Raw genomic sequence first — 21,084 nt, forward strand, 5'->3', positions numbered from 1 at the left:
AAAAAGTTATTTCAGCAGATTCTGAAGGGTAACATCATGTTTTCTACAGCATTTTTTTACACAGCTCTGCTCCTAGCTGCAGGGACTCACCATTAAGCCAGCATCACCTATTCCCTGACATTTCCAGGGGCTGAGTTAGAGGAGGATCACTGACACTCCCTTTCCTTGGCAAAGTCTGAACAATCTTGTTTTATGCTCCAGAGAAGAGTTACTATTTTAACCAGTGCTGTAAAGAAGACCTTTGGTAAGGGTAAGGAAAAAAATTCCCTGAAAAACCTGTTTCATAACTGACATTCTAAGATGCCCAGGTCAGTAACCACTATTCACTATTCACTATTCCCAGTGCTGGGAAGCTCAGGGGAAACATATCCCAAGAAGTGACACCCCATATTCCTTGGGGAAAACCATACAGGATCATAAAAAGCCACCTGGATACACAATGCATGGAAATCCAAGACAGTTTAACCTGGAGGTGTACAAGTGCTTTAGGGCACATTATTTACACTGAGGGGTTTTGCCCTCTCTGAACAGAAGCCCAGAAAAAGCTGCAAGTAGCTCTCAACAACCAAATGACTCTGTTTTGATGGGGCTTACATCACTGACCAGAACAACTGCCAACCCAAAGAGCTGGATGTCTCCCCCACTGCAAACAACCCTGTATTCTCCAGCTGACAAGCACTGGTTGTTGTGTAGCAGACATTAGCAGTTATGATGGAAAAATAGCTCAGAGAGAGATGATGCAGACTGTGTTACTAAGAGAACTAAGCAAGCCTTTGTCATCTGAAGCAAGTCTTATTTGGATGTTTCACTGCAAGTCTTTTAAACAAGGGTTCAGTGGTAAGGCCATCACATCCACCACCTACTCACAAATTTAACTTCTAAATTCCCAGAAAAACGATTCCAGTGAGCCACAGTGGAAAAGGACACCTGTGGTAGAGAAGGACACCTATCCAGATCTCCCTTTGGGCATCAGCCTATTAATTTAGTTCTTCATTTGCACCAGAGGGGAGATACCTATGGGGTCTCTAAATGCCAAACTTCAGCACCAGGGCTTTTAGAATGAAGCACTCACTGGCCTCAGCATTTTGCAGGGGGAACAAGGCATGTTCCAATACTTCTGGAGGGCTTCACCATGCTTGCTTAGTTATGCCTCACAGAAGGAGACTGACATCCATCCATCCATCCATCCCTTCTGTTAGCTGCCACTTGGGGAGGTGGGAAAAGAGCCAACAAAGAAGGAGGAATAGGGGAAAGTCAGCTCAGGAAACTAGATTCCACTTAAGCAGCTGACAGCACAGCCTGCATAATCCCTATCTGAATGGAGAGGGGACAAATAAAAGAAAAAGGATTAACAGCAACCACACAGAAAAGAAATATCCAAATGAAGAAACTTCAGTAAGAAGCAGTTAAGACTGTTTAACTGGGGGACAATGAGGGAAGATGACAACAGCACAAAGTAAGTGCAAGGCGAGGAAAGAACTGGAGCAAACCCAAGGTGAGCATGAAATGAAAGCAAGGTACAAAGAATTACTAAGAAATCCTTCTTAAGAATAAGCTGGTATCTAGCAGGCCAGTGAATGACTTTTTATGGCTTTAACCTTATTTCCAGAAGAAGCCTATTTCCGTAGAAGCACAGCATTTCAAGTGCATATTGCAGCTCCCTCTGAGGCAGTGATCAATCCTGATAAAAGTCCAGCAGCACAAGCCAGGGAGTGATAACACTTACTGGAAAATGGGGGTGGCAGACAATCACCAGTAGAAAACCCTCAAGCATCAGCATTCCTTGCTGTGTATTAACAGCTTCTTTGAAAGGCAATAATTCAGTTATGCCTGGACTCCAGTCACGTGCACCCAGACATGTGTCTTTTATAAGTGACAGCCATGAAATCCTGCACCTCATTCAGAATGTCCATAGGCAAAAGCCTTCCAGTGCTGCCTGCTTCATGTGCTCCAGATCACTGCACTAGGGAGCCACATTCTTTAGAACATTCAAGGGCTGCTAAAACCTAGCACTGGGGGTTATTTTAGGAAAAAAAAAAAACCCAAGTGTTTCCAACCATTCCATATATTAACATGAACCATGTCAAAAATATCATGGGAAACAACGGACGTTATTAAAAAATTGCATGCAGCAGAAGTTGCATAATGAAATTAAAATTGTGCCAAATCAAGAAAGTAAGTCACAGAATAATGACCTTTTAAAAGAGAAGCTATAGAACAAGTCAGATGAGTTTTGGAAGGGTAAGTAAGGGTGGAGCAGGCAGAAGGAAGGCAAGGGGAAATAATTCTACCAGACTTAGCTGTAGAGCAGCAAGGGACACGTACATGGCACTTTACAGACAGAACATGCCCAGCAGAGCCAGTCTGCTATGAGGGATTTAGAATTTACATTCTGTCAACTGGAAGCAAAGCAAAAAAAAACCCTGGCCATCAGGAAAACAAGGACAAGAAGGGACTGTAACAGCAAATGCTGTGCAATCCATCTGCTGTTACACACTGTGCTGAAGATGGACCAGCCCGAAGCAGCACATACCCAAGGACTTCTTGCCACATCTACACAGCACAAGCTCTTTTTGGTCAGAGGCCAGGAGTGTGTGCAGAAGCAAAAACATCCCAAGCAAAGAACCACCAAACTCTTGAGTGTAAAGAAAGGAATCACTGGATGGATGACTCAGTAAGTGCAAGACAAGCACGTTGCAATGTGCGTATTGAGCACCCAAAGAGCGTTTGTGCTTTTTTTGAACTCTGATCATGCACTGAGTCACCAACCCAACTCCTACTTCTATTGTTCTGATAGACTACATTGGAGATGGATCAGCCAAGAACAAAGCACATGCCAGGCTGCCAAGCCCAGCAGCAGAGCTTTCCTCTTGCAAGCAAATTCACAAGGACTACAAAGCAAGGACAGGTCCACACTGCAGAATTCCCTGGGGTTTGCCCAGGTCAGGTACCACCCAGGTTGCTGTGCCTTGGTGCTGTCTTCTCCAGCCTGTCTCAGGTGTGTTCTTCCTCTTGCTCCCATGGGTGCTCTGTGCTGCCTTGCAGATCCCTCAGCAAAGACTGAAGAACTTGTCTGACACCTTTCAGATCTGACCACCAAGCAATCAAATGTGCTCTATGTGTAAAACAGCCATGGGGACAATTTAACCAAGAAGGGCTCCTGAGCTCTCACCTCCACATCCAGCCCAGTCAGTTGGCCTTAAAGGGGATGAGCAAAGCCAAGCAGAGACCTCTGTGTGACTGGAGCATGGATGGCACAGAGGGGGAGGGTGGTCAGGGTTATTACCAAGTCAACTGCCCAGTAAAAACACAGAAGTTAAAAGAGGTGGGGAAAAAAAAAAACAAACTTCTTGCCTCTCCCAGAGCCCATTCACCCTTTGGAAAAATCACAATTACTTTCTGCAGCATTAATACACATTTCTGTAACATGCTGTGGCTTGGAAAGCTTTTTTTTTTTTTCTGGCAGACTGTAGATGTAAAACAAAGATTCACCAAGTATCTGTTGCTGATGTATTTATAAACTTTCTTCATCCCCTAAGTGTTAGCTGTCATTCTGAAAGACTCCAGATTTGCTTTTTGCAGAGCAAATTTAAACTCCTAGTGAAGAAAGACAGCAATGTAAACTCCAGCACGGAAAACTGATAATACCAAGCAGGGTATACAAGGGATGGCTGCAGCTCCATGATACAAGAAAGCTGTGTCTGCAAACATGATGCTTTTATCAAGAAAAAAGAAAGCTACTTTTTAAAACAAACAAACAAAAAAATCCACATGGACATCCTAAGAGGAGAGAAACCAAGACATGGGTCAATACTCCAGGGACTTGCTGGGATAGTAAATGAAGAAAAATAAAAACCCTGAGAGGAATCAACACAAGGCTAGGAACAACATCCCTAAGGCAAGTGATGTACACAGAGATGGATCTTTTCTCCCTCAAGGCAGATTTATGGCACACGAAGAAATACAGATACCAGAAAAGTTAAGTGACCTTCTCTCACCAGTATCTACCCTGTTTCAGCTAGAAGTTTGCTAGCATGGTTGTAACAGAAAAGCCTTTCCAGTGCAAATTAACCTACATATGAGGCCAAGCAAATTTCTGGAATAATTTCTTTAATAACGTGTGATGTGATAGTACTGCAATTTGGCTTGAGTACACTGAAGAGCCCTTCAGTAAATAAGCTACCTGAAGTCAACCCTGGTGCTAAAAGTAGATTTATTTACCCAAAAGGTAACTCCCTACCATGCTCAGGCATGTTCCCCTGTGAGTCACTTCTACACAATATAACTCTAGTTAAAACCAATACAACAGTACAGGAGAAAGCCCTTTATATGTTAACAGCAGCTTTTTCATTCCCCAATAAATACAGATGTTTTACAATGGTTCCTTCACCAGGAAAGAACCATTTTGTAACCAGCAGTACAAACCAGGTCACTGGTTTGGAGGACAAACACATTCTTCCTGAATCCCCATCAGTATCCATCACTGTTAGGATTTATCACCCAGATAAAGGCCAACAGAAGAGGTTTGCAAATTAAAAAAGGTGCTGAGTAAAGCCTGCTGCCCCCTAACTTGTCACCATACTGGTGGTGACAGGCTGGGATTTCTTGACCCTGTCTGTCCCAGCTCTCCTTTCCCTTCTGCCCCAGCTCTGGTGTCAGACCTGGTGTCACATCGTGGTGCCAGAGCCAGCAAGAAGAGGCTCTCAGACCATTAGAGTTCTGCTCCTCTGAAGCCACACAGCTTGTCCCAATCAGAAAAAGGTAATTTCATAAATCACACCTCAGTTAAAAGAATATGGGAGAGCCCTGCATTTTGTGACAGGAGTGGGTGCTGGTTAAGGAGATATTAGCACAGGGTCCCACTGCTCAGCTGCCAGGAGCAGGTTTCTGAGGGTGAGTTTTTACCTGTCCTGTGGCTGTCACTGCCAGCTGTATTCAAAACCATTTCTTTGATCCCTATTGAGAACAAATGTCATTGGAGATGGGTATGTATCACTTCTGGAGGGAAAACAACATGCAAATCTATTTTGAAATAACAGACTTTAAAGAGACCAGTAGCCAACCAGATTACAATCACCTCCTCCCAATACGGCAAAAAAAGGGTACTCAACAAAGCAGAAAGGCAGCAAATGTAAGAAACAGTTATAGAAAATATGCTTCTCCCCAACACAGAATTTATCCTTGTGGCAAGAAGCACTGCAGCTACTGAAGGCAGAAGATGAGCAGCACTGTACTTGAGAGGAATTCAACATTTATGCAGATGCAATTGCCTAGAGTTACCAAAGTAGGAGATAAAACATAGCAGGGCTGCTGACAGAAGCCAGGAAAAGAGCTTCCTTACAGAGGGGTTGCAGCATAATTAATCTGTAACGGGGGCAAGCAGAATACCTCTTGAACAGCCCTTACTGCTTAGTCTGGAAACAGGAGACAGCACCAGGGGCTGTGTCAAAGTGTGAATGCTGAAACCACTGCTCCATTCCAGGGCAATGGAGAACTGAGAGATCTGGAGAGCCTGCTGAATTATAAATATTCCAGATTCCTCCCTCATGTTCTGTGACATGCAGGCGATAATGGAAAGAACAAGAACTAGCAAAAAACCCAGAAAAAACTGGATCAAACACAGCCAAGCTGGAAACCTTCTCCCCACCCTATACACAGATGAATAAAAGTCCCCTGAAAACCATGGTACTCAACCTCACCTTTGCTGTTTCAAGTGTGGGCAAAGCCTGAAAGAGTCTGATACAATGCTGGGGGAAAAAAACAATTATCTAAGCTCGAGTTTTTCCAGACAAGCCTTTCCTTCCCTCTCTCACGAACATTTAAATTTTTATTTTGATGAGCAATATTATCCCTTAAGGACTGTAAACAAAAGTGACTGGACAGAGAACAAGGCAGTGAGAAGCCCTGGGTAGGGTTTACTCTGGCCTCCCCATTTTGTACTCCTCACACTCAGCACTTGCATTTCAGGAGGAATGGAAACTCCAGTGGCAGCACAGGTAATGTGCTTACCAGTCTTTGATGTGGCAGCTGGCTGAGGGAGGCTCTGTGGATCATTAACCCAATATCCATTAGTGAAACACCTTGCCACAGTCATTTTGTACCAAGTTTCATTCTAGAAGCAAAAGCAAAGGCATCTGACTACTCCAAACTGAAGCCCTGAGGCCACATCCCTTGCACAGGTTCCCTATTACGAGCTCCTTGATCTGCTTTTCCATTAGCAAAGCAAGACTGGAGAATAAAGCTTGGTAATTTCTGAAAGGCACTATATAAGACCTTAATTTTTTTCTTCTACCTTTGGTATGCTGAACAGCAAGAGAAGGGACTTGCCTCCTGTAGGCAAACACAGCTCTAGGAAGCAGCAATCCCAAAGGGAAGCAGCCACCCCAAAGGGAAGCAGCCACCCCAAAGGGAAGCAGCCACCCCAAAGGGAAGCAGCCACCCCAAAGGGAAGCAGCCACCCCAAAGGGAAGCAGCCACCCCAAAGGGAAGCAGCCACCCCAAAGGGAAGCAGCCACCCCAAAGGGAAGCTTTCCAGCCCTAGCTTTTAGTTGCAATGAGCACATTTCAGGCTTGTCACCAACCACATGCAGGGGTGATGTCTCTGTAGATCTCTAAGGCTGCATTGCTAATCAGTGCTGCAGCTCTCCAGCCCTTGCAGGATGGTAAATCTATCCACTCTCTTCCTTCCTCCCATGTAAGCACCCTCAGTGCTTTCAGGCTGAACAGGCAGGGTTCATTTCTTATTTAGAACACAGCATGCAGTCATAAAAGTATTTTTAACTGTAGTCCCATCTCCTGCTACAACATGGGACCTCTTGCAAGACCTCCTCTCACCAACAGAGTATGATAAATTCAGCCAAAGGAAAGGCATAATCCTGCTCTCTTGCCAGCTCAGCTACTTTCTATCCACAGGGAAAGCGTCCATTGTATGGACTGTATATGCTGCTGCCTACCAAGAACATCCTGTCTCTTCCACACTTGCCTCCTCCCAATTCCCTATTTTCCACGAGCTTCCCCTTCATTGTCTTTCTCACCCCCACTACCCCATCCCATTGCTTTGATCTTCCCCTCATCTCAGCCTTACCAGCTGAACTACATGGGAGACTCAGAAGCACGTGAAAATGACCTCCATGAAGATCAGCAATTCCAAATCCTGCAGAACAATTCCCTTTCTTGCTCATCAGATTAAAAAATACACCAAACAAGAAGGCTGTTCATCCAGCAAACACAGGCACAACTGTTTGTCTAGTGGGAAGTGCCTTCCAAGCCCAGGCACTAAAATGAGATGCTGAGTCCCACTGTATGGTACCAGAGATCATGATGCCAAGAGTGGAGTTACAACACTGCTGTGTATCGTGTCTCACAGCATGTGCACAAAGACAGAATGTGAATAATCTGAAAGAAAGAAGGAAAAAAAAAAAAAAAAAGCCTCATCCTAAAGGGTGTGCAGCTGATACTGGGGTGTGGTAACACATTCAGCCACCTGAAATTACCACCTTTAGATCAGGGATTACTGATACGAGGTCACAGACTATTACAGAAGGAAGAAGGAGATCCAAATGTTGGTCCAGGGTGCTTCTACAAGCTTCAGTTTCATTATACAACGAGTCACCACTACAAAATAATTCCTGAGCCATTTCAGAGCAGGCTTCAAGCCCAGTGTAGAGCAGGCAGCCCACAGAGGATGCAGAACACATCCTGTTTGAAAGAGAGAGGCCACATCCAGAGCCACATCCGCCTGTCCTGCACGGATGAGACCTTGCAGAGCCCCAGGCAGGTGGATGCTCAGAGCCCTCCATCCCACTCCTCAGGCTGGCAAGCACGCAGTCCTGCCCTGGAGTGGCTTCTGATGGGAGGGTTCTTCCCTGAAACACTACCAGTGTAGCTTCCTGCAATAAAATAATAAGAAATAAACCTGAAACTACCTCATCGATCTAGAAACTGGGACCAGAACAGCTTGCCATGGGCAACTTAGGGCCTATTAAAATACCAACAACAGTGCAGTGAGACCACAGGCTCCTGGAGGCATGCATGAATTCCTCAGAAATACAACTGCAAAGCTTGAGTCAACACCGATGGCAGCTCAAGAGCACAAAGAATAAACAGACTGGAAGCTATTTAGGTTTCCCCCTCTATTTCAGAATTAAATACATGTCTTTAAGTGCAGGGCAGTGGGGGGAGCACACCCTCCTACCACCCCCTTGTCCTCGGCTAGAGCCGGCAGTAAATCACGAGAGCCACAGGGGCCCAGTCTCAAAGCAGAAGATTAATTTCCAAGGAGTATTTTTTTTGAGCCAAGGGCTGCTCCAGTCACACAGATAAGGCTGCTTCTAAGAGTAAGCTGCCAAGGCAATGCCAGTTCAGAACGGGCAGGGAGGGGGAAGTTTGAAAGCTGCTGTATCCAAACATGTTCACTGATGCTGTACACACAGCGGATCGGTTACAGAGCTTTAGATTACAGCTCCTGGCCAACAAAGCAGCCCCTGCCTGAGCACCAGCAGGCAGGACAGGAGTCAGAGCATGAACAGAGGCTGCTCTTTACTCAACAGGATGCAGCCCCCGTGGCAGGAAGGTTTTAACGTAATTCTGCCTGTCCTGTGACAGGCTCCAACGCAGGGACCGGTGACAGGAAGAGACAAGTCTGGCACGGAGCAAACCAACCCAGCCCAAAGCCCCTGGGGTCAGACCACACAGGTGTAGCAAAAAGAGCCCAGAAAATGTGAAAGAAATGCTCAGCAAATTCAAAGTGCAACTGCTTTGTGCCAGAGACCTCAGGGTGCTGTATCACTTCTGCACTGTTTCCAAGTGCCTCAATATGCTGAAGGTTCAACCTCATCCACTCTTTCTTCTCTTATGAATTTCACCTACATGGAGCTATGCTGCTGCAATGAAACCCCTTTTTCTCATTTTTGCTGTCTAATTTATCTATATTTGTTTCAAAATGCAAGCAGTGCAGGTATTGTGCCTTAATGTTATCTTAAACTGGATTATATTTAACCACAAATAATTTCTGGAGGCTGTATTTCAAACACCTCCTGCACTACCATCCCCAGCCAGGGATGCAGAGACCATAGGCTGCAGCCAAGAGAGATGTCAGCCTGTGAAGCTGCACTGGAGCATTAACACTGTTCCAGTCTGTATATTAGGAAATAATACATTTATACATAGGTAAGGTCTATATTTTCAACGTTTGCAATAAAAGCACTTTTAAAATCATAGAATCATAGAATTGGCTGGGTTGGAAGGGACCTCAGAGATCATCAAGTCCAACCCTTGACCAATCGCTGTGGTTCCCAGCCCATGGCACTGAGTGCCACATCCAGCCTCTTTTTAAATATCTCCAGGGACGGAGAGTCCACCACTTCACTGGGCAGCCCATTCCAATGTCTGATCACCCTCTCAGTAAAGAAATTCTAATATCTAACCTAAACTTCCCCTGGTACAACTTAAGACCATGCCCTCTTGTCTTGTTGAAAGTCGTCTGGGAAAAGAGACCAACCCCCACTTGGCTCCAACCTCCTTTCAGGGAGTTGTAGAGAGCGATGAGGTCTCCCCTGAGCCGCCTCTTCTTCAGGCTGAACACCCCCAGCTCCCTCAGCCTCTCCTCACAGGATCTGTGCTCAACTCCCTTCACCAGCCTGGTTGCCTCCTTTGGACCTGCTCTAGGACCTCGATATCCTTCCTGAACTGAGGGGCCCAGAACTGGACACAGGACTCAAGGTGTGGCCTCACCAAATATGTCATCAGACCACATGCTCTAGCAGAGGATTGAGCTAAAGAGACATTACCCTAAAATATGGAACTGGGAGAATGGTTAAAAGCCATAACCAAGTTTCCTCCTGGCAATGCTACTCAAATCTAGAGGTAGAACCCAGCCAGTGGTCCTCTCCTCTCAGTACAGCTAGTTTTCTTCCCCCTTAGAGACACTGACTGTAGAAGAAACCATGTAGTTACCTAATCCTTTTTAAAGGCAAGATAGTGAAGATTTAGATCTCAGCTGGGCTGAATTAGTCATTTAGTGTGTGATTAACTGAGCAGTTAATGACTTTCCAGTCTGAAAGAGCCAAACATGGTGAACTTGAAGGATCCTGTAACATGGGGCACAGTGACTATTTATGTAAAGACAGTGAATTAGTTGATTTCTGACCCTCACTCTGACACAGAGCTGCATTCCAGAGGTGGGATGACTTGTACCCCCCTATAAAACATTTTTGAACCTAGAACAGCATCAGTATGTTAGCAGGGCAATGCCTCTCCCCCTTTATTTATGTCCTAAAATTAGGAAGTAGTGCATGCCACTAAGCCATAAGGATGCTTTGCATCCCACCAGCTGAGGAAAACAAGTTGCTTTAGGTCTGTACCCCCATCAGGATGACAGGGCCACACTTGCACAAGAGGTGACTTCAGGAGCCATCATGCAAGGTACCTCCCCAAATATCAGCATTTCCTTTGGATTTCTGGAGGCACCTTTACATGCACAAACACCAAAATAAAACATGCAGTGCAGGAAGTGGCCTTTCACTCTTACTCAGTTAAAAATCACAAAGCTAAGAACATTCTCAGGTCATGCATATAGAATCAGAATACTGAGGCGGGACCACCCTTACCAGTTCAGCTCTTCCCATGTCAAGAATGCCAGCAAACAGCTGCTGGGCTGCAGAAGAGCATGTTATCTGGTTCCAACTTGGGCAGGAATGCCAGGATCAGAAAACCAAGCTGATATGCTGCATGTGCTTGGAAAAGCATGGTCCCAAAGGAAATAGAGTCTGAGGTGCTTTCAGAAGACAAGGAAGGTGGAAAATGCCCTCAGTGTTGCATAACTCATGCAAAACATTCTCCCCTCTACAGTCAGCCAGGGGCTTTCATAGCACAATCCCTTCCTCCAAATCCAGAAATAGCAAAGTGAAACTGTTAGCATGCTAGCAGGACAACACAGGATGAACTATCAGGAGCCTGTGGATAACACCTGGCTTTCCACCTCCTTCACATCACACACCAGCACCAGTCTCTGCCAACACACAGCCAGAGATCAGTGGACACCAAGGTGAAGAGCACCTGGCTGTCACTCAGCATTCACTGGCACTGTAAGCAGGGGGGTGGGAATTTAAGCAATTCTTCCTCTTCTATGATACCCACAGCTGTCAGGTACACATCACACCAGCCTGTAGCTTTAGGCACTCATTTGGACATCCAGACTCCTGCCTGTGCTGATCCACAGATCCGAAGCCTCCTGATGAGCTTATCATATCATCTCTCTAGGAACAAAGACCCACAACCCCCAAAAAAAGCTTCAAAGTGGTACAAAACGCAGCAGCCCATCTGCTCCACAAAAATGGTTGCCATGAACACACTCCTACTGCTTTGTGCCTGCTATTTTTAAAGATACTTGGGAGGCAACTGAATTCACTGGCAGTTGTGCTATTTAAGGAGCTCAATTAATACTATTCAAGGAATATACTGCCATTTCCCTGTAGGGAAACACAGCACCTGCCTGGCCTACACCTGGCTCAGATGCACTGTCAGAAGACAAATTTTGGTAATCCAGCAGGAGGGTGATGACCTCACAGGTAATGGTTGGTTTCACACAGTGCACTGTGAAATGAATCAGGAGAGTCTTATCCTCAGAAGCCCCCCCAGAGTGTAAGGAAACTTCACAAAGGAAAAGGAAAGGACCAGCCAAAGGAAATTTATGGCTGCAATTCGAGTCAGTAGAACATCCATGGCTCAACACCAGACCTGGATGCAGAAAGTGTGGAAAAAACATGTACCTGCCTGCAAAAAAAATGAAACAGAAAATCCAAGAGAGGCAGATATCCTGGACCTTTTCCAGAGGGCTTTGAATTCCTAAGAGTGTTAAATCTTAATGCACTTCAGCCAGGTTCCCCTCCAGACAGCCTGGTTTGCCCCTGCCTGGGCAGAGGAGGTGTGGATGGTTCACAGCCCACAGGACAAGGGTCCTGGACTGGGGGATGTCCCCAGACTCACCAGTGGAACCAGCCTGCTGCAGGTGCCTGTGACCAAGGCTGGAGTGGACTTGGGACTGGGATGGGTGACAGGAGCTGGCACAGCACAGCCTGCCACCTCTGCTCCACTCACAGGGCACTGTGACCCCGTGCCACCCAGCAACTCATTGGACAGATCACATCCCCACCTCTCACCAGAGGTGCACAAGCTGCCAAGTTAGTCTACTGCAAATAACCCCAAAAAAAGCCATCTCTGGAGATTCTTATCTTCTTTCAACATCACAGGTCACTTACTGGAGAAAAATTAAAACTGCCTCCTTTGAAGGGTTCTTCTTCCACATGTACTTCTCCCCCCCCCCTGCCATTTACAAACTCCAAACAACCTGGGACACTTTGTTCACATCAGTTCTTAAAACTCATGGGCAGAAAGAGCTACTGGCCTGCTGGATCATAGCTGCACCTCTCCTATTGCCACAGGCTGCAGAAGAAGCTCAAATCAACTGCAGAGCAAACACCAGACTTTACCCAAGCAGCTCACACCAGATTACCTGACAGACATTACAACCCCAAACACAACCATTCTTGGAAGTGGTTGATTTCAGAGGAACAATCACAGATCCTGAATAGGATACAGATTTTAACACAATATGGACACAGCATTTCCTTCCCTTTAATCTCTCCTCAGATCCAAAGAGTAACAGAGAAGTCATGGAAATAACTACAGGAGTGTAAATCAGAAAAGCCAAGTCAAGATCTGGGAGCCTCTCCACATGGTGACTCTCCTCCTGGAAATGCATCCCTCCTGAAGTTTCTGTAACTGTAACAGGGGAAAATATTTGGAAAAGGTCAAATGACTCAATACCACTGAGACCTGTAACTTTTCAAGCAGGAATGGGTCTCCATGTGCTTTCAGTTAGAGCACAGACAGGTTAGGGGAAAGGCAGCAAACCCAGCAGCCTGCTTCCCCTTTGCTCTTTTATAAGCAATCAGGCAGTGGAGAGTAATGGATGTGTTTGGTTTAAATTACAGATGATTTTGCTGCTGGAACACATCTGCAATGCACTGCACTGAGCAAACTGCTGAACTCCTGCCAGAAAACAACCCAGAACAACCTGAGTGGCTGGCAGCATCAGCAAACCCCAACGACAGCTCCTAGAAGCTGCTTTCAGGGATGACAAGGACAGGGAGATCAACATTCCTCAGCATGGGCTTTTCCTGAGACACCCGACAGTTCCACTCATTTTATTATGACTCCAGGAAGCAGAGGAGGGGTTAATTTCTTTCCAAGTTCACATACTGTTTGAATTCCTTAGATAAGCTGCTTCCACCAAACCCAAGGATCTAGCCTCAGGGGAGAACATTGTGAGGAAAAGCTCTTTTGATAGATTTTCTTCAAAAGAGAAACTAATTCGAAGCCCATTTTTGGAGGTGTTCCACACCCACAGCTTCTGCATACCTCCCTGAGGTTGCAGTGTGCCTCGGGAAGAAAAACCAAGCTGTGAGCTATGTCCTACCACTTCTCTTTGCAAGACAGAAACGTTTTACACTTGCTCAATAAAATCTCTCCTGAAATGAGAGAGTTCAGTGTGCGTTTGTCAATCATTTGTCAATCACACAGAGGAAAACCAGACCAAACCACACTTTAGCTCTTGGATAAGGCAGTTAACAGCTAACACAAACTAATCCTGTACCTTTGAAGCTTCCAGTCACTCAGGAAAGCAAAAAAACAAGTTTTGAAAGCCAAGGAAGGCTTCCTTCACCTCTCAAGGCAAGTCTGGGCTGCTACAGAGTTCACCTTTGCATGCTGCTGGTGATAATCTATGTGCACAGTTGGAAACAAAGCAAGTTTTTATTAGCAATTAGTAGGAGGAGTGGGGACAGACCTGCCTGAAGGAGTCAGAGCAATGCCAATACACGATGGCAGAATCAGCTTAGAAGATGTGCAGCAGAACAATCCAAATGTGAGGGAACCACATTAAAAAGAAAATACTGCAGCTATAAACTTGAAGATGCAATAGCAATGGTTCAAGGAGATAAACTGTGTCTTCAACACTGACAACTTTGACTCCAGGCAGCAGTTTTCCCTTGCACAGCAATTTGCAATGCAAAGCAAGCTACTTCCACTCTTACCAAGAACAGTAACTCGGAAGCCAAGGGGGAGAGCAAAGTCGGGAAGGGTTGATTTGATTTGCTTACAGTTTTCTACAGAGTTGAGTTTCAAGTCAGGCATGAAAGCAGCATGGCACAGGGGCTGAAACAGCTTGTGAGAACTCAGGCAAGGAGGACGAGGCAGGGAAAAGGAGGACTTCACCCACAAGCCCAGGTCCCTTTCAGAGAAGCAACCTCCTGCTACTACCCCACATCCCTCTGACAAAATTCAATCCAGCTCCAATCAACCAACACCAGCCAGGTTCAGAGCTCTCCAGCTACGTTCCTCCCCTTCTCTGTGGAATGATGTGGCATGTGGGGCCCTACAACAGAACTATTAAAATCCCATCAAGGGGCAGGCAAGTGGTAGCCATATGCTAAACCTCTCAAGTGAATAACCAGGGAAAGCAGCACAGCCAGAAAGCAAGTCTGAAAGCAGCTTCTTACCTGGTAGATAAGCTAGCAAAGTCTCCTCCATCTAGCAGCCTAATTTTGCAGAACAGAACCCCGTTCACAAAGGGGACTGCAGTCAGCTCTTCTAATGTGAAACTTGTCTGAAATTTGAATTTCTTCTTCTTCATCAGGAAAGCCATGGGCAAATTCAGCGTGGAAAGCCCAAGAATTCCAAACAAGATCAGGGAGGAGCAGCACAGAACACACACAGAGAAGCAGAGGAACGGCACCCGTTCCAGGAGCACAAGCAGGGAGTAAATTCCAGCTCAGTTACAACGATGGCCCAGCTTCAAATGCACAATTCTCTTCTCTTTGGTGGTCGGATCTGGCTGTGGGATCATCACCACGGCAGGCTTCAGGTGAGGAGGAAGAGGGCACATTAAATCTCTGCAACATCTCCAAGGGAAAAGGAAAGGAGAGAAGTCAGACTCAGCTCCAGACCAGCAGGAGCTGTCCCAGTAAGAGGCTGCAGTGCCCTGTCTTCAATACAACCCCTCCAGAAAGTGTCTCTTCTGGGAAGTCATCTTGGGTTGATGGAAAAGCCTTAGGTCTGTGGGCAGCACATTCAGAGAGCTTCCAGTTGCTATCTCCTCCTCTTGTGAAACTCCTTGCTACAGGTCTTCAGGTCAGCCTTTGGGAGGGAAATGAGTAAATTAGTCCCAGCCAGCCTTGGGCTCCTCCTCCTCCTCCTATAAAACCTGTTTGGATGGGTAATATTCAGTCCAGGCTCATACCAGCCTTAGATGTATGGCCTCAATTAGTCTGGCCCAAACATCCTCTTTCCCCTTTTTGCCTAGAGCAAGCTTCACTGTTGTCATATCCCTTGTAATTTCTGTTTTGCAAAACAGCTAATAAAAAACTGCTGTATTTTCACCCACCATGTTTAGAAGCAGTTTACAGAGCAAGATCCATCCAACACAAGCAAGCAAAGGCACCTCAAGAAATGCAAAAATCTGTTTCTTTTCTATTTTTCCGAGCAGCCCTAAGTGTTAGCACCTGTATCTTATAAACGGAGAAAGCAGCACAGAGGAGGGGGGGGGGGAAAAAAAGGCAGTCTGCTCCAGATTACATGGCATAACAACCGAATCAGGTCATCTGGCTGTCTAATGGCCAGGCCCACCAAGCACTGCCTTGCCCTGCACACCAGGTCTGCACCAAGCTGTGCCCCACACAGACCAGTTCTGGGGCTGGAGATGGTCACTCCATGACACATTTAAGCAAGACTGAAGGCAGGGAGGCCAAGAGCTGATTAGCATCCAGGAAGGACGGGGTTATGAACACCCCAGCAGTAAACAATCCTCACCGATACTCGGAATTAATGAGTGCAAATCAGCGCAGGCAAAGCCCTGGTGCTGGCAGGGCCGTGCAGCTGAAGCCCCCCCCCCCCCACCCGGGCACCTCCACAAGGGATGTCCTGAGGCCACCCCGAAGCAGAGCGAGGGGCAGATGGTGACCACCAGAGCCCACCCTGCCCTCTCTGCACCCAGGGCTCAGCCCACCCTCTGGGGGCTGCACTTGAGGTCGCAGCCGGTCCCCGGGCACCCCTGGGCCATGCCCTGAGCTGTGCTCCGGTCTCAGTTCGCTTTCCGAGCCATACACTGATGGGTGTCCAGGTCTCAGCCTGCCTCCCAGCCCTGTGAACCCACAGAGAGCTGCTGCCGGCTCTCAGTCCCTCTGCCAGTCCCGGGAGCCACGGCCGGGTCGCAGCCCGGCTCTGGCCCCCCGAACCCCGCACCGAGCTGCAGCCAAAGGGCTCAGCCCCCCTCACAGCCCACACCGGGCTTCAAACAGGTCCCAACCTCTCTCCCAACCCCAGAAAGAACGAGACGACTTGCGGCAGATCTCAACCCGCTTCCCGAGCCCTTCCACCGACCTGCGGTTCGGTCCCGGTCCCGGTCCCGGTCCCAGCCCGGTCCCTGCTCGCACCTCCTGCCTTCTCCTCGCACCGCCGCCGCTGCTCCCCGCCACGGCCGCCTCTGCTAGCTGCTACGCCAACTGCGGCCGCTACGCCAACACCGCAGGCAGCCACAAGGCAGAGCAACGCCACCCCCGCGCTTCGAGAATACCAACCCGACACTGCGTAACCACCCCCCCACCGCCCCCCTCTCGGGAGCCGGGGAGGGAAGGGAGCACCAGAGCGGCGCCTCCCGATTGGGCAATCAGCGAAGAGGCGGGCCCAAAAGAGAAGGATTTTAACTGGTTACTCCGGTACGGGGAGGGGAAACAAGCGCGGTGATTGGAGCCCGCACCTGTCGCTATGCGCAAGGCCCGCCCCCTGGCTGCGGGGGTGGGCGGGAAGCGGGGTGACTGCGGTGGTCGCGGGGTCGTCTCAGCGGGGAGGTGGAGGGAGCGCGGCTCTGGTCGGGTGGCTGTGGGGGTGTCCCCTGGGCCTTCCCGCACCCCCCGCACGTCCCACAGGCTCTCCGCAGGCTCATCCCCAGCTAGCACTGGAGTGTGGGGAGCTGGAGCGGGCTGGCTGAGGGGTCGGCAGGCCTGGGGCCATGGAGCCTGCAGTCCAAGTGTCCCTGGGTGGGCTGAGGGGGTGGCAGCGGCAGCTCTGACAGACGCGGTGTCTGAGTCCTCTTCAGCACTGCCCCTCTTCCCCTGTCCGTGTCCCCGAGTGGCTCCTGGTGGCATCCCTTCCCACACGCTGCTCTCCAGGCAGCGCTGCCTCGAGTGCAGCGGTGCGGTCACCCCGTGGTCACCGCGTCGTCACCCTGTGGCTCCGGGTACCACAGAGCCGTCCCTGGGTCAGGCTGACCGGCAGCACATGGGCTGACCGGCCCGGAGCGGGAGGGAGGCCCTGGCACCGCACAGCCCTGCGGGCAGGGCCAGGAGCTGAAGTCTCACCCTCCGTGTGAGAGATGGAGAGATGTGGCAACCAGTTGAATACATCATCGTCAAAATGGCTCCCTCCTGTTATTATGCGCTGCTGCCGTGCCCTGTGCTGTGTGGCTGGGATCCCTGGTCAGGCAGGATTCCATCGTTTAGGGCAAGCAGAACAAAACATCTCTCCGTGTCCTCAAGCTGTCTGCCATCATCAACATGATTTGCCTATTTTTTTTCTTAAAGTTAGGGATGTGCTGAGGAGTCTCTGTGGCACAGAAGTTGAGGCTCATGTGAGAGGGACTTTTCCCAAGGCTGATTTGCATGTCTGGTAAAGCTTGGATGAAAGCCTGGAAGTCCTTCTCTCTTTGCCAGGCTTTGATGCCCAGACTCCTTGCCTTTAATCTTTGCCATTTATGCAGACAAAATCAGAGCTATCAAATAAGTCTACCGTAATTTGAGTCTTAAAGAAAAACAACAGACCTGCTAGGTAAAGTATGCAGCAACTTAGTTGGACAAAAATTAAAACCTGGAGTAAGCCAAATGTGTTGTTGGGATTCTTGCTTACCAGGTTAAGCAGAGACTTGGGGCTGGGAAAACATTTTATATTGGCACAGTGAAACCATTGCAGAAAAAACCAGTCTCCCCATACAGCAGGGTTTGTGGAGGCTGCTTTTAGAGGAAGGGCTTGGATTGTTCTGCCAATGCATATCTGGTGTTTTCAAGGCCTCAAGACATCACTAGCAATGGGCTGTTGTTTTGTTGTTTTTTTTTTTTTTCCTCTTGCTTTGTGTTACTTAGTTTTTGGGGAAAGAGCTCAGCCTGCTACATATTTAATATTTGCCAAGCAGAGATGCTTGAATGCTGGAAGCATCTGAAGAGTCCAGCCCAGTCCCTCACACTTCCCTGTACCGCTAACAGATGTGTTGATCTTTCACTTCCATCACTAGGTAAAGGACAAACGATCTCACTGTTTGTGGTGTGGGAGGAGGCCATGTGTTATCTGGGATGATTCACTCTGATAAATAACCTCCTTGGAGGACTTCTCTTGTTTATAGCAACAGCCCCAAATGCTGAAGTTTACAGAGATCTTAAACCTTGCTGTTCTCACGCATATTTACTCTGCAGTTTTATCAGAAACATCTTTTGAAAAACCTCAGTGTTTTTATAATTAATTGAATAATGTGACTGATGTTAAAAATAAATGGATTTGGAAAAATGCCCAGTGAGCTGCTGAACAGTGTGTAATATAGCAACCGTAGCTGGATTCTCAGGGGTATGTATATTTTCCTAACAAACACAGTCTCATGACTTAGAGATTAAATCTTTATTAGTTCAAAATTCACACTGTTGATTTTTCTCTGTATATGCTACATAATTGTTTCTGGCCAAATTCACAGTTTTTAAAGGGACAGTGCTCCTCCAAACGTGTGCCTCTGCTGAGCCCAGCCTGGGTGAGTGAGTCTGAGCCCCACACAGGCACCAGGGAGGGGATGTGATGTCTCTGCCCATCCACCACCCTGCTGGCTTTACGTTATTTTCCAGCCCAGGTCCAAGCTGTTTGCAGAGGGGCTGTGTCTCTGATGTGTATCAGTTCCCCTTACCCCAGCTCTAATGATTTAATTTCTCCTCAGGGAGGAGAAATCTCCTCAGCACTGCTGTGCCCACCTCACCTCTGCCCTGTGAACCTCAGTCATGTCCCTGCCCTGTGCTCTCCCTGTCCTGAGCCTTTCCTGATGCTGCTCCCCAATGCCACCACCACTTCCTCAACTTTTGCTGACTCGGGGTATTTTTTTTATCATTTGGGGGTGATTTATCAGTTTGAGCTCTGCAGCAAAGTCTGGGCCTCACCTCTGCTGCCACAGGAGCTGCATCTTGCCAGCCAGGGGCTGGGGTCTCTGTTCTGCTCTCCTGCTACTGAGCAGGAACAAGGTGGCTTTGCCTTGCCTTGCCTTGCCTTGCCTGCCTCCTCCCTCCCCACTTTGAGGCTGAAATAAAGCAGGAGGGAAGAAACAAGGGAAGATAAATTCAGAAGGGACAAAACTCAGTAAGGTGGAGTCTGTAATGCATTTGGTGAGGCATCAAATCCTATCCCTTACCTCATGGGAATCCCAGATACACGAGCAAGTCATCAAACTCCACCATCAGCATCTTCCTCTGGAAAACATCACCATGCTCATCCATTTGTCCCAGCAGCCAAACAATTAAAATTTTAAAACTAAATTATACACATTGCTGCAACAGCGTAAACACCATAATGGCTCTGCTGCTGGATCTGTAACCTCTGCTGTAACAGCTTTAATGAGCCTTCAGCCTCATTATCCAAAGAAGAGATTATCACATGATGCTTTATGCTGTTAAAATGCTCATGGTGCCAGTGCACAAGCATCCACACAGGGGTTGTGGACCAGGAACCCACAGAACCTTCCCCAGAGCTGGGGGCAGCCCCAGGCTGGGGAGCTCCTGAAATGAGGAGGGGGTTCAGCCCCCAGGGCAGGACACTGCAGTGCTGTGAGCCCTGTGAGGGGAACAGCCTCCTGTCCCCATCACACAGGATTATCCTACAGGATGGAGCTATTCCAGGCTTGCGTCTTCTCAGGTTGATTTAATAACAGGCTACAAGCTCTACTTTGATCTGCTTGTGTTTTTCACTGGGTCTGCATTTAGCCAAAGTCACCATCATCAAGGCCAGAACTGTGTCACCTTCTGTGCCAGGCTGGGTTTCCTGTTGGATTTGCAAAGGACACACCTTCCTGGTGGGCTTCTGACCTGCCAGGATGGGGAATCCTATAATGGAAAGAGTCAAAGGGAGCAGAGGAATCTGGAGTTGGTGGATTCCTTTCCCCAGACATGCAGCCAGACCTGAATATCCAGGTGCTTGGCTCTTTTTTTGTTTACTGGTTTCCATATCTGCTCCAGTGTGTCCTGGGAATGTGCAGCAGTACTGTGTTTCTTTCCAGGAGGCTTATCAGTGGAACAGGAGCTGGTTTATCCTTTCCAGAACCTGCAGACTGGAACCCACTTTGCCTGGAGCTTGTTGTGTTTATTAAGCATTATCCTGTGTCTGTGTCCCCTTCAGTGCTCTCTGGGACAGGGGACTTGCTGGCTCTGGGCTCTCCCACTGGCTCTGTGCTCCTGGCTGCAGCTCCACAAATGCTGCTGCTGCCCCAAATAAAGCAGAAATATCTGTTTGTGGTTCCAACTTGACACAGCAGCCTCTAATTTGGGATCCCATGTGGCAGAAGCAACAGAAACTGTCCCTGCTGGGGCTGGGTTCCTGCCTGGGGTTGAGCACCACATAGGACTGGGACCCAAGGGCTGGTGAGCCCGGGTTGCAGGTGATGTGGACTTCATTCCTGCTCCCTAAATTGAGCCTGGAAGCTGTGCTGATGATTAGGCTGAAGCTTCTTGTCAGATGCTTTAAAAAAAGATAAAGAACTGTAAATGCTTCCATTTTCATACTGAGCAGGCCACACTTGTGCTGACAGTACCTGCTGGCAATCACCTCTCAGGTGGCAACAGGAAAAAACCCACACAAAACCCCAGAAGAAAGATTTATCAAAACAGGCCTGACAGTCTTTAGAAGCATGCTGGAGGAGGTGATTTGGGTGATACCAAACCACCATTTGGGTGATAGCACAGAGTGATACCAAACTTTGCCTTGGTGGGACCCACTCCCAGAGCTGAGATGTAG

The 21,084-nt window shown here is 48.0% G+C and overlaps 1 protein-coding gene across 1 annotated transcript in view; it reads right to left on the reverse strand.

The window, feature by feature from the left end:
* The window catches only part of EEIG1 (estrogen-induced osteoclastogenesis regulator 1), a 37,284-nt gene extending 20,642 nt beyond the window's left edge, over positions 1-16,642 (reverse strand). Inside the window, exons 1-2 of the mRNA XM_071766565.1 lie at positions 16,438-16,642; positions 14,559-15,195 (exon numbers count right to left, since the gene is read on the reverse strand). Coding sequence (XP_071622666.1) covers positions 14,559-14,704 — 146 coding nt within the window. The 5' untranslated portion in view covers positions 14,705-15,195; positions 16,438-16,642. The remainder of the gene's footprint in view (positions 1-14,558; positions 15,196-16,437) is intronic.
* Positions 16,643-21,084: the final 4,442 nt, after the last annotated feature.

Source organism: Heliangelus exortis, chromosome 22 (genome assembly GCF_036169615.1).
Source record: "Heliangelus exortis chromosome 22, bHelExo1.hap1, whole genome shotgun sequence".
NCBI classification, from domain to species: domain Eukaryota; kingdom Metazoa; phylum Chordata; class Aves; order Apodiformes; family Trochilidae; genus Heliangelus; species Heliangelus exortis.